The sequence below is a fragment of the Antrostomus carolinensis genome, unplaced genomic scaffold (assembly GCF_000700745.2).
Source record: "Antrostomus carolinensis isolate BGI_N321 unplaced genomic scaffold, ASM70074v2 scaffold30876, whole genome shotgun sequence".
Taxonomy (NCBI): Eukaryota; Metazoa; Chordata; class Aves; order Caprimulgiformes; family Caprimulgidae; genus Antrostomus; species Antrostomus carolinensis.
Genome location: NW_010323069.1, coordinates 10,178 through 19,263, shown reverse-complemented (window position 1 = coordinate 19,263; position 9,086 = coordinate 10,178). Strand labels below are relative to the sequence as shown.

Sequence of the window (9,086 nt, the reverse complement as noted above, 5' to 3'; positions counted from 1 at the left end):
CATAGTGACGTAAGATCATAAACTTGGAAAAACTCTCTCGTAGTTGTAGGGTTGCACCGTAAATACTGGGAATGATGGGAAGGAGAGTCTCCTTGTTCATGTGTGCTGTGGTCAGCCCTCTCCCGGGAATACGGCTTTGTCAATCTGCTGGATTTTGGGAAGAGAAAAAGAGAATGACACTGTTGATATTGTCAGTGGTAATTGCTTTGGACTCGGGTTCATTCTGTGTAGGTCAAGGTTTTAGTCCCCACAGGGCGAGGCCTCTCCAGGAGGTGGATGTGAGGTGCCAGATCACCCTCGGGCAGATCCCATCATCTCATCGCTTTGTGGAAAACTTCCAAGAGCTGCCGTCTCCTCTGGGACATCCCTGTTTCGGTGGGGTGACGCCAGCCCTCACACCCTCGAGTCGTGGCTGAGGATCTCAGCTGCTTGCACTGGGTGGTGCCTGACAAGTGGCACCTTGCAGGCTCTTCCCATACAGCGTTGGCTCCAGAGATTCACATGGGTGATACCCCTTGGTCGCAGTCTATTGCTGTGCATAAACCTGTCACTTGACACTGGAGGGGATGTGGTCGGTCACATCAGGACCAGAGTGTGTGTGTCGTTGCGAGCCAGATGGTGCTGTGGCCGGGATGGAGTGGGACGAGTGTCTGACTTGGTCTGCTGGTGGGTGAATCTCAACTGCACCCCAAAGCAGCACCCCCTGTGCTGCAGCAGCTGAGAGCAGCAAATGCTGAGTCCAGACCTCAGACAGCTTTGTTTTAAATCAATGTGAAATACTTCAGCTAAAGCAGTTTCACTTCTAGATTATTTAGGTTTTTAAAAATATTTTTATTGTGGGATATTTCCAAACCGTTTGAAACAATGGTTTGGAGATATCTCACAGAGGAACTTCTATTTTAGATTTTTTTTTTCCCTGCCATAAATTCTTCCCTCCCTTCATTTTCCTTTCTCTACTGGGGTGTTTTGGGTCAGGTTTGGTGGAAGGAGCCTGTCAGCCTGGCTCACACACTCGAGGTCAAGCATTCCCAGCCCCCTGCAGTAAGGCCAGGCTTGGGTAAGGACAAGCACTAATCAGTACTGGGCTTTGAAGTGCCAGGCAGGGCCATAATCATAGAATCACAGACTGGTTTGGGTTGGAAGGGACCTTAAAGCTCATCCAGTCCCAACGCCCCTGCCAGCAGCAGGGACATCTTCCACTAGACCAGGTTGCTCAAAGCCTCATCCAGCCTGGCCTTGAACACTTCCAGGGAGGAGCAGCCACAGCTTCTCTGGCCAACCTGGGACACTGTCTCACCACCCTCACACCAAAGAATTTCTTCCTCACATCTCAGCTCCATCTCCCCTCTGCCACTTCCAAGCCATCACCCCTTGTTCTGTCACTCCCTGCCCTTGGCCAAAGGCCCTCCCCAGCCTTCCTGGAGCCCCTTCAGGTACTGGGAGGCCACTAGAAGGTCTCCCCGGAGCCTTCTCTTCTCCAGGCTGAACAGCCCCAACTCTCTCAGCCTGTCCTCACAGCAGAGCTGCTCCAGCCCTGGCATCATCCTCGTGGCCTCCTCTGCACTGGCTCCAGTGGGTCCATGTCCTTGTGCTGTTGGTGGCCCCAGCACTGGAGGCAGCACTGCAGGTGGGGTCTCAGAAGAGCGGAGCAGAGGGGCAGAATCCCCTCCCTCCACCTGCTGCCCACGCTGCTCTGGGTACAGCCCAGGGTACTGTTGGCAGTATGTATGTCTGTCTGTCTGTCTGTCTCCCTGTCTTGGCTCCTCTGCTCAGCAGGATGTGCTCACTGGGCTTGCTGGCCCAGCACAGCTGCACACGATGGTGTCACGCTGCTGTCTGGTGATACTCATTCAGCCCTGGGCAACTGTGACGTGGTTACATTCAAAGCCCTTCCCATCGCCAGGTCTCCAGGCCCGTGTCCATTTACTGTGGCTTTTAAATTCAGTTGGGAATCACTGGAAAGTGATCCAGTGTTGTTCTTGACCGTGGGAATGACAGCAAGTACCCTCCTGCCAGTGTTCGTGGCCAAGGGCTTTTCTCTGCTCACATGCTGCTGTTTGTCTTGCTTTAGGAGAGGCTTATCCTTCCTGCAGAGAGGCCAAGAGTGCTCAATGGTGGATTGGCCAGGTGAGAGGTGTTTGTTTGTGGAGAGGTGAATCAGCTCCCAGTGCTGGCTGAGCTCAGCAGGACATGATGGTTGTTATTCCTTTTCCTGGGATAAAGCAGGGGAAGGGAATGGGCAGGATCTGTACAGGATTGTCCTCACTCATGATAGCACTCACTGCTTCAGCTACAGCTGTGACTGTCCCAGGACAGGGGAGACTGCCACAACAGAGTGACCCAAACCAAAGAGTTTGGCTTTGGTTTGTAGCCACAATCACTTTCCTTTTCTCTCCCCATCAGTAGTTTTGTCATCACTACTGACCCCTCCGCTGGCCTGTCATTCCTCCCCGCTCTGTCCCACGGCTGTTGCTCCAAGGCACGGTGGGGCTGGCCCTGGTGGGGCTGGGAGCTCGAGGGCTGGCTGGGAGTTGAGCACCCCTGCTAGCCTGGTGCTGAGCTGGCTGTCGGTGTGCTGAGTCTCTGTCTGTGTGGGGAGGAGAGAGAAGGGAAGGGAGAAAGAAGGTTTCACCCAGGTTTGTGTTCCCCAGGGCTGTACAGCTGCAGCGGGCCAGGCTGGTGTGTGAGGTGCGGGACTCGCCCGCATGCTTCCCTCCTGCACCAGTTCGCTGCCTCCTTCCCCTGGGGAAGGCACCTCTGGCCAGAGGGAGCCCCAGGGCCAGGTCACAGTGCAGGGACAGCCACCACTGGAGCCAGGGCACTGGGAGGGCCCTTCCCTTCTCCCTCAGCGGTGCCATGTGCTGGCAAACAGCTGCTGAGCACGCGGCGGCAAACCATGCACCGAGGGCCAGAGCAAGGAGTAGTGGTGTAATATCTTAGACCCCCTGCTCAGAGCTTTAAATATTTTGTGATGGGAAGTTCAGTAAAGACACAAAGGAGCCGTTAACTTCTTGTGGTTTGTTGCATAAAATTATGCTGATTTTATTTGCACCCTCATACAGCTCCCCCAGTGCTGTCACCTGTGCCTTTTAAATGTTAAGTTTAAACCCATTTAAGCTTCCCCTTCTATCCAAGGACCTCCTGAAACTTTGAAATCCCGAGTTCCCCCTTCAGCACAGGTTTCCCTCTAGAGAGCTCTCCTAATCCCACTTGTAACCAGAGAGTGGACTGCAGATCTCTGGAGGTGGCTTCCAACCAACACTCGTGTCGTCCTGTGAACTCAAAGGCTCTCTCTGCAGCAAGGCGACGGCAGAGCTGCGTACCTGGCTTCCTCCAGTGTCCCTGAGTGGGCACTGCCAGCCTTTTCAGAAAGGGTATATTTGAGCAGAAACATGGTGTTACTGCTGTGATGGGGCTGAAACTTGTAAGCACTGGGAGGTCAATAGTGTTACCGCAACATCATGGGTGGCTTATGTCTGGTTTTATTGCTGGAAGCTACATTTTTTTAACAGAATTAAAACCAAGCCAGATTGTTACAGCAGCAATTGGTGTTTTCACTCTATTGCTCATGTAAACAGCCAGTTATTTAAAGATGAGCATAAAAACTATCCTGTTTTTCTTCTAATTCAATATCTTTGGTCCCTGTGTCTTTCAGTTGAAGTCAGGAATTTTTTAGTCCGGGTTGTGGTTAAAAGTTGGATGTTTGTCTTCTTGGAGGCTGGGGTGGAGCACGGGCTGTCCTGGACCGCAGGGAGCAATGGCAGGCTCGGCGATGTGAGGTAGACTTTCTTGTGTTGGGTTGCAGAAGGGTCAGATATCCACTGTACAGACCTGGGCAGTCCCAGAGCTCACTGTATTCCTGGAGGAATGCAAAGCGTTCCCTAAGGAAAAATCTTTCTTTTGATTTTCAATCGTTACTGTGATGCTGACTTGAGAGAAGGCAGAGAACAAAGGCTGTAAATGAGCTGAGTGTTCATTATGTGGTCTGGTTCTTCTGGTTTTGAACTTTCCTGGTTTGTCAGGAGAAATGATATTGTGGGTAACTAGATTGTGGGAGTTTTGGCTTCCGCGGGCTTGGCTGTGTCATTAGTCCTGACTGCAGCCGAACAGAGGCCGGAGCACAAGTACAGGTATTTGATCCAGGCAGATTCTAGAAATGCCCGTCCTTTACTGAAGATGACAACACTTCACTTCTTGGGGATGTAGAAACACTGGTATAAGGAGCCTCTGGAGGTCTGTAGTCGAACCCCTATTTGAACAGAACTGTGCCCCGCCCCAGGTCAGGTCAGCTCTGGCTTTATCAAAATAAGCCTGGAAAACTTCAAGGGCAGGACATCCCCCACCTCTCTGGGTACCTTTTCCAGTGCTGCACCACCTTCCTAGTGAAGAGTTTTTATCCTGATGTCCAGTTTGAACCTCCCAAGCTGCAACTCATGGCTGTTTCCTCTTTTTACACCATATGTTGCTTTAGGTGAGGAAACTGCTGTGTCAAAGAGGTGAAATTAATTTTTTAGTATTGTGTGCAGCCTCGTATTTCTCTCTGAACTGGCAGCAGCGGGCATTGAACTGGGAGCTTCTGGCTGCTGTCTGAGCTCTGCACAAAGGCTCAGGCGAAGAGCAGGGGGTGTAGATTGCTTTTGTGATTCTTATATTCCCTTGGGCTTCTTTCTCCTGTTCAGGCTTACATCAGATCTCACAGAACAAGGTGGCAGTGCTGCTCCTGGCTGGAGGACAAGGAACTCGCCTGGGAGTGAGCTATCCCAAGGGCATGTACGACGTGGGCTTGCCCAGTGGCAAGACCTTGTATCAGATCCAAGCAGAAAGAATCCGCAAAGTGGAGCAGCTCGCTGGCCAGAGACACCACTGCAAGTGCACCATCCCCTGGTAGGTGACCTGGTCTTTGCATTGCAGTCACGCCTACATTGTCTTCTACAAACACTTTGATGGTTGTCGTACAGAGACATGTTGGGGAGAGCTGTTTGTCAGCAGGATTTGTGATACCAGCAGCTGGTGGAGAGATGGGAAGTGGCAGGTCTATGTCTGGAGACCTGAGGAACCAAGCACTGCCCTGGCTGCTGTACCGTGCTGTCTTGTCAACCACAGTCCCTGACAGGACTATAAACGACACTTTTCAGTGCCTGTTGCAGATGCTTTGCAAGAAATTTCATCCATTTGTGCCATGCTGTCTCAGGTTCCTGTATGGAGGGAGAGATCACCTAGAGCTGACCTTCCACAACCTTCTGCCTCCCCTTGCCCACAATTTCTGCCACAGCAAAAAAACCCTCTTCCCCTTGCAGCAGTAAATGCTTGTCATACTCCATTTTCAGGCCACCTCCCACTGTTGTTGTTTACAGCTGGCTGCCGTCTCTCCTGGCTGCTCCTAGCTTTCAAAAGCCTCCAAGCTTCAGAAGAGATTAGCTCTGTGCAAGGTGCAAAATATTAATTCCCTACGGGTTGTGGTGGGTGAGAGAGAGGAAGGTGTGTTCTGTCAAGTGTTCTTTGTTAGACTATAGAGATACCTTCATGAAAGCACTGTCTGGTCTGAGCCAGGGTTTGGGAAGAGTGAAGGAGCACGTCTGAAGTCCTCAGGGTAGCATACTGTTCTACAGATTGGAGATTGAAGAGTCCATATTATATGCATGGCTTCAGAAAGAAACACATGAACCTGAACTGCAAATGCACCATCCCATGTGCTGCTCGGAGCCAGGATGGGTTATTTGCAGGGTGCAACATTTGCTGATGACAGTTGTGGTTCCTCTCCACTGGCTGTGGAGGCAGTTGGCTGCGACAGTGCACCAGAGGCCAGGCTGTGCTGTGCTGCAAAGATGGAAATCAGGGGGTGTGTGAGTTCCAGGCTTTCCTGAGGAAAGGATTGGTACCCTGGCATGCTGCCAGAGGACCCTGTATGCCTGTGCCAGTAGTTGTTGATGTGCTTGACAGGTAGATGATGAAGCCACTATTGAGGAAGGAAAATAGTGGAGGAAGAGACAGCAGCAATATGGAGCTGGAAGGAGAGGAGGAAATAGAGAAATTTAAGAGAAAAACAAATCAGGCAGCCAACATTGCTGCTGTTCACCTCGACACAGAAGAGGCATTGGCAGACTGAGCTGCTCCTTCTCAGCAACTCGTGCTGGTCAGTGGATTGCTCAGGATTCTGGTGAGACCTTCTAGCGGCCTCTCAGTACCTGAAGGGGCTCCAGGAAGGATGGGGAGGGACTTTGGCCAAGGGCAGGGAGTGACAGAACAAAGGGTGATGGCTTGAAATGGGAAGACGGGGAGATGGAGCTGAGATGTGAGGAAGAAATTCTTTGGTGTGAGGGTGGTGAGCCTGTCCCAGGTTGGGCAGAGAAGCTGTGGCTGCTCCTCCCTGGAAGTGTTCTCGGACAGGTTGGATGAGGCTTTGAGCAACCTGGTCTAGTGGAAGGTGTCCCTGCTGCTGGCAGGGGGTTGGAACTGGATTGAGCTTGAAGGTCCCTTCCAACCCAAATTATTCTGTGATTCTATGATAATGCTTCTTTAGACACTTAACATCAGTTTCACTCTACGGTGAACGAGGCTGTTTACTGTCCTTTGCCTTGTTTTCCAGCTCATCTAGATATCCAGATGCCATTCACATTTGGGGAAGGGCTTTTCTGTCCTGGCTGGAGCTAAGCCTGTGGGTTGGATCATGCACAAGACCCTGTGCAGCCTTCCTGTGGGATGAGTTCTGGAGGAGAGCTCTCCTGCTCAGTTCCACACCACAGGGTGCTGTAGTGTCTCTCATTTAACCCTCTTGGGTTTCCTCCCATTTATTTTCTATTGGTAGTTTTGTTTTTTGCTTGTGCTTTTCTTGCTCATTGCTCAGCACCCATTGCCACCCAGGTACATCATGACGAGCGAGTTCACGCTGGGGCCAACAGAGGAGTTCTTTGTAGAACACAACTACTTCAACCTGGATAGATCCAATGTCGTCATGTTTGAACAGAGGATGCTGCCTGCTGTCACCTTTGATGGAAAAGCCATGTTGGAGGAGAAGGGGAAAATTGCTATGGCTCCAGGTACCCCGCTGCTCACTCGTACGTGGTACAGTAACGTAACGTGTGTTGATAATTGCTGCTTGCCATCAGCCAGCCTTGGCACGTGGAGCAGTGTTTGGAGGTCAGTGTTACTGCTGCTGATTAGCCTGAGAGGGTTCAGTTGGGTTTTTCAGGTGAGTAGCAAGAGCGTAGCAATCTGCTTAGTTCTTGCTGGGGATTTGCCCGCAGCACATGGTTTTTATCAAGGCCTGGGAGTGTGTAGTCGTGTAACTTGGCTGGCAGCCAAACACCACACAGCTGCTCGCACCCTCCCTTCCCTCCCAGGGAACAGAGGAGAGAATTGGAGGGTAAAGGTAAGGAGACTCGTAGATGGAGTTAAGAACAGTTTAATAACTGGAGTAAAAGAAACTTAAAATAGTAAAGATAATGATACTAATATATATAAATGAGCAATGCACAGTACAATTGCTCACCACCTGCCGACAGCGATCCCAGAGGAGCGGAAAGGAAGCCCAAACCCGAAACCACAATCCTAGGAGAGCGGGCCCAAGCAATTCCTGAAAGAACCCTCATTAATATACTGAACGTGATGTGACGTGATATGAGATGGAATATCTCATTGGCAGAGCCAAATGCTAATTTTGGGTTTTGCTAATTACTGCTTTTCCCCACTCCCAGTCCTTTGCACTTGCAGACTGGCAAAACACGATGTCCTTGGACTTCCAGCAGCACCTAATAACATCTGTACGTTATCAACATTCTTCTCATAACAAATCCCACAGTGAAACCAAACCACAGCTATTGTAGCTACTGAGAAGAAAATTAACTCTGTCCTAGTGAAACCAGAGTACTGGCAGGATTAGGAGTGATGCAGCAGCAGGGTAGGAATGAGGTGCATCGGCAAGGCTGTGCGTGAGGTCCCTGGGCTGTTGCCTCCCAGGGGTGAAGCTGTTTGGAGCCAGGCTCCGATTCAAGGCTGGTAGATGGAAATAGATAAAAAAGCAGCAAGAAGATGAACTCTTTCCAAAATTATTGCAATGGCTCACCTACTAACGTTCTCTTCTCTTGATCTGGACGTGGTGAGAGACTTGGTGAAGGCAGCCTGACTGGGGCCGTGTTGCACTGATGCGGTTTTGTGGCTGCGGAGTGATTTTCCAGAGCTGACAGGGGTATCAAAGGAGGAACCGTGAAAGGGTGATCTGCGATGAACAAACGTGCAGGTGTCCTTTGTGCAGCTGCAGTTGAAGCCTTTAAAAAGGCATTGAGAAGTTGCAGGAGGAAGGTAAACAGAGAGTAAGATTTATTTTAGTCTTTTTCTCCAAGCTGAGTTTTAAATATGCTTTTGCTCTGTACTGGAAGAGGAGAAATTTAACAGTCTTCTCCCACCCTCTGCATAATGTTTTGCCCTTTAGTGGTTTCCCTTGGAGGCTCTTAAAAGGCTTTGTAAAGTCTCGTAACGCTTCTCTGTGAGGCTGGTCCCTACGGTCCCACTCTGCAGGTGAGGGAGCTGCGGTGTGGAGGGGAACAGACTTGCCTGAACTGTGTGGCACAGCTGGAAATAACATCTGGAGCACTGACTTGGCTAGAAAGCATTCTCTGCTCTGCTGTTGGAGAAAGCTTGTTGAGGACTTTCAGCCTTTGCTCTGTTAGCTGCAAAAAACCCCACAGTCGCTAATTAACCAGAGCTTTCTCTTTTCTCTTGCATTATAGATGGCAATGGTGGCTTATACCGTGCTTTGATGGATAATAAGATCTTGGATGACATGAGGCAGCGTGGAATCCAGTATGTCCATGTGTACTGTGTGGACAATATCCTCGTGAAAATGGCAGATCCAGTCTTCATAGGCTTCTGTGTTTCCAAAGGCGCAGATTGCGGTGCCAAGGTGAGGTGGTGCCAGCGCTCCCTGTTTTCCCATGGGGAGTTAAGGTCTGATTGTGCTCAGAAGCTGCTGGCTGGGGTGAGCTTAGATGAACTGGGGTGTTCAGACTTCTGTCCAACAGCATCTTGCTCCAAGCAGAGGAGCTGCTTGCTGCCTGCATTGCAAGCAGAACCCCTACCTGTGGGTGTCC

At 50.6% G+C, this 9,086-nt stretch overlaps 1 protein-coding gene across 1 annotated transcript in view; it reads left to right on the top strand.

Annotated features, from left to right (window-relative positions):
* Nucleotides 1–2,621: 2,621 nt before the first annotated feature.
* UAP1L1 (UDP-N-acetylglucosamine pyrophosphorylase 1 like 1) overlaps nucleotides 2,622–9,086 on the top strand; it is a 12,488-nt gene continuing 6,023 nt past the window's right edge. Inside the window, exons 1-4 of the mRNA XM_010170494.2 lie at nucleotides 2,622–2,636; nucleotides 4,691–4,884; nucleotides 6,862–7,037; nucleotides 8,727–8,899. Coding sequence (XP_010168796.2) covers nucleotides 4,769–4,884; nucleotides 6,862–7,037; nucleotides 8,727–8,899 — 465 coding nt within the window. The 5' untranslated portion in view covers nucleotides 2,622–2,636; nucleotides 4,691–4,768. The remainder of the gene's footprint in view (nucleotides 2,637–4,690; nucleotides 4,885–6,861; nucleotides 7,038–8,726; nucleotides 8,900–9,086) is intronic.